The 2,425-nt window shown below is 40.9% G+C and overlaps 2 protein-coding genes across 2 annotated transcripts in view; both read left to right on the plus strand.

The window, feature by feature from the left end:
* Positions 1-161: 161 nt before the first annotated feature.
* On the plus strand, positions 162-859 carry Pmar_PMAR011819 (conserved hypothetical protein; the record flags this gene model as incomplete). Its single annotated transcript, XM_002773910.1, has 4 exons — positions 162-236; positions 287-430; positions 590-688; positions 737-859. The coding sequence occupies 4 exons, from the start codon at positions 162-164 to the stop codon at positions 857-859; spliced, it is 441 nt and encodes a 146-aa protein (XP_002773956.1).
* Positions 860-1,478: 619 nt separating this feature from the next.
* Positions 1,479-2,425, plus strand: part of Pmar_PMAR011820 (hypothetical protein) — a gene marked incomplete at both ends in the record, with an annotated part of 1,251 nt that continues 304 nt past the window's right edge. The window contains 3 exons of the mRNA XM_002773911.1: positions 1,479-1,488; positions 1,729-1,847; positions 2,249-2,330. Coding sequence (XP_002773957.1) covers positions 1,479-1,488; positions 1,729-1,847; positions 2,249-2,330 — 211 coding nt within the window. The remainder of the gene's footprint in view (positions 1,489-1,728; positions 1,848-2,248; positions 2,331-2,425) is intronic.

Below are 2,425 nucleotides of genomic sequence, written 5' to 3' on the forward strand. Positions count from 1 at the left end.
ATGACGATTTTCAGCCGCGAGTAGTGGTAAATTTTAGGGTTTTTTCCTCTATAAGTAACCTTAGGTATGGTCTGGCAGTTTCCCCATTTCTGAATATCATCAACGAATATCGAGTTGTTTGCACACATCGACAACCTATGTTGGTGTATAGTAAGAAAAGGATGGCCCTCGTAGGGGACGGTATCCGCACGATCACAGAATTGTGTGCATCTAAGTTGACGAAACAAAACGCACAAGTGGGAAAAATTTTTTGTGAAAATTTTTGATAGTTTTTTTTCTCTCTCAGAGTATTGCTGATTGTTTATCAGCAGTGGAAGATCCGAAGTGGATTCCTAAGGAAGGGGAAACACTACCACTTCAATGGAAACATAATCTCGGGTTGGGCGCTACGGCAAAGTTGGTCGAAAAGGGCACGAGTTTATGGGAAAAAGTAATAATTTTGACGAATTTTGAAAATTTTGGTATGAATTTTCATTACGAAAATTTTCCAAAATAGTATTGGAAAATTATCTTCCGAGAAGAATTTTTTCCGGGAAAAAATGAAATTTTTCGACAGTTTTTTGTTGGTAATTTTTTGTTTCCTTTTCAGATTTCTCGACTCGCCACTGAGGCAACGAACGCGATTGGAATTGATTTCTGCAGTGTTGATATTGTTGAACTTGGGAATTCAGATTTGAGGATATTGGAAGTAGTACAGGGCGGAGCGAAGCGATTCTTTTATTGCGATTTTCGGCAGGTTAATTGTGGTGTGATGATGGATAATTTCCTGAATCAGGATGATGGAGAACATAGGGCGATTGCGAAGAAAATATATCGAGACGCGTTGCTGCTAGCTCTTTCGCGGCAACCCGGGGTATGAGGACCCGCACAGGTTCGATCCCGGCCGGTGGCAGTTTTACGTCTATTCGAACGATCGTTTCTGGTGTACGAACGTTTCGACTCTCCCGTGATAGTTCTTGTGTGGGTAGTCGTGGACAATTCGAAATTGGTTTGGTTCTGGGGTTGGGCGACCCGGGTTCGATTCTAGGGAGGGGCATTTTTCTGCCATTTTTTGCTAGCGCTGATGAGATGGACGAAATTGAATTTCCTGTTCTGTTGTGGTCATTTTTGAAATGTCAATTTTGAGTGGTGGAAGATCCCCATCGTCATCGGAGACTCCAGAAGATTCATCTCCGGCCTCCCGAGCGAGCAGTGGAAAAAGTCCTATCAGCAACGATTATACTGCTAGTAATAAGAGGGAGAATCTTAGGTTCAGGGTGGTATGATACGGATTAGGTCCAAATCGTGTATTGGAATTTTTGGATGTTGAGGGGAATGAGACTAATTGGAAAATGGGGAAATTTTGGTGATTTTTTTCCGTGAATATTATCACTGGAATTCATCGGCGTGTTGTCTTTGATATTTTTAGCACTAGGTTTTTGCCGATGGACTTGTTTGGAATGGAAAAGTTTAATTTCGAATTTTGGAAACTCTTAGAAATGCGCTGGGGTAATTGTTGTTGAGTTTTATGCAACTCGACCGGCTTCAATTTTTCCTCGTTGGCGGACTTGTTTTTTCGGCGGTTTGTGGTTCTCCGAAGTGTCGGAATTGAAATTTCTCAAGTCATAAATCGTCAATGGAAACGTAAATTTTGTTTCATAGAGTTTATAATATATCGGTCGTAGTATATTCGATGATTTTATTTTCCATTATCTGCGGAGGAGATTATTCATACCATCTTTTGTTCAGATCGTATACCCCCTTGCTCGCCGAATGAACTCGAATTCAAGATTGCCGATATTGCCAAGTTCCCAGCACTTGAATCTATTAGGTCACCGCCGCTAACGGCCGGACCTTTTACTTTTAAGGTGAGTTTGATAAAAATGGCGGAGCGAAGCGAGAAAAGGATTTGAGTTTTACAGTGTGGAGAAATATGCACATGGTGAATTAGGTGTGTTGGTGGCAATATGAAAATTTTGAGAAAGTCTTGTTGATTTTTGTACACTTTTGCCGAAGTTTACGCGTAAATTTCTATAATTAGTGTGGAAACTTTTGAGAAAATCAAACACATATTTCTCCAGCACTGGAATTTGAATCGACCGTATTTGTGGTTGGGGTTTATGGATGGAGTTTCACCCTAGTGATATGAAAAACACCAGTGAGAAATATATTTTACGACTACTGAATATCGCGAATATCGCTTTTTTTCACGGAGTATTACGCCACTTCACGTAAAACGGGTGAGACTTCAATGTTGTTGTTTTTGTAGTTGTTGGTATTCCCCCACGGCAATCGTCCACGTGCACCGGTGTATGTTGCTGCATACGTGGAGTGTCAGGAAAGGGAGGAAGGTAGTAGTAATAGTAGTAGTAGTAGTAGTAGTAGTAGTGGTGGTGGTGGTAGTAGTAGTAGTAGTAGTAGTAGTAGTAGTAGTAGTAGTAGTAGT

This window comes from Perkinsus marinus, assembly GCF_000006405.1.
Source record: "Perkinsus marinus ATCC 50983 genomic scaffold scf_1104296958712, whole genome shotgun sequence".
Taxonomy (NCBI): Eukaryota; Perkinsozoa; order Perkinsida; family Perkinsidae; genus Perkinsus; species Perkinsus marinus.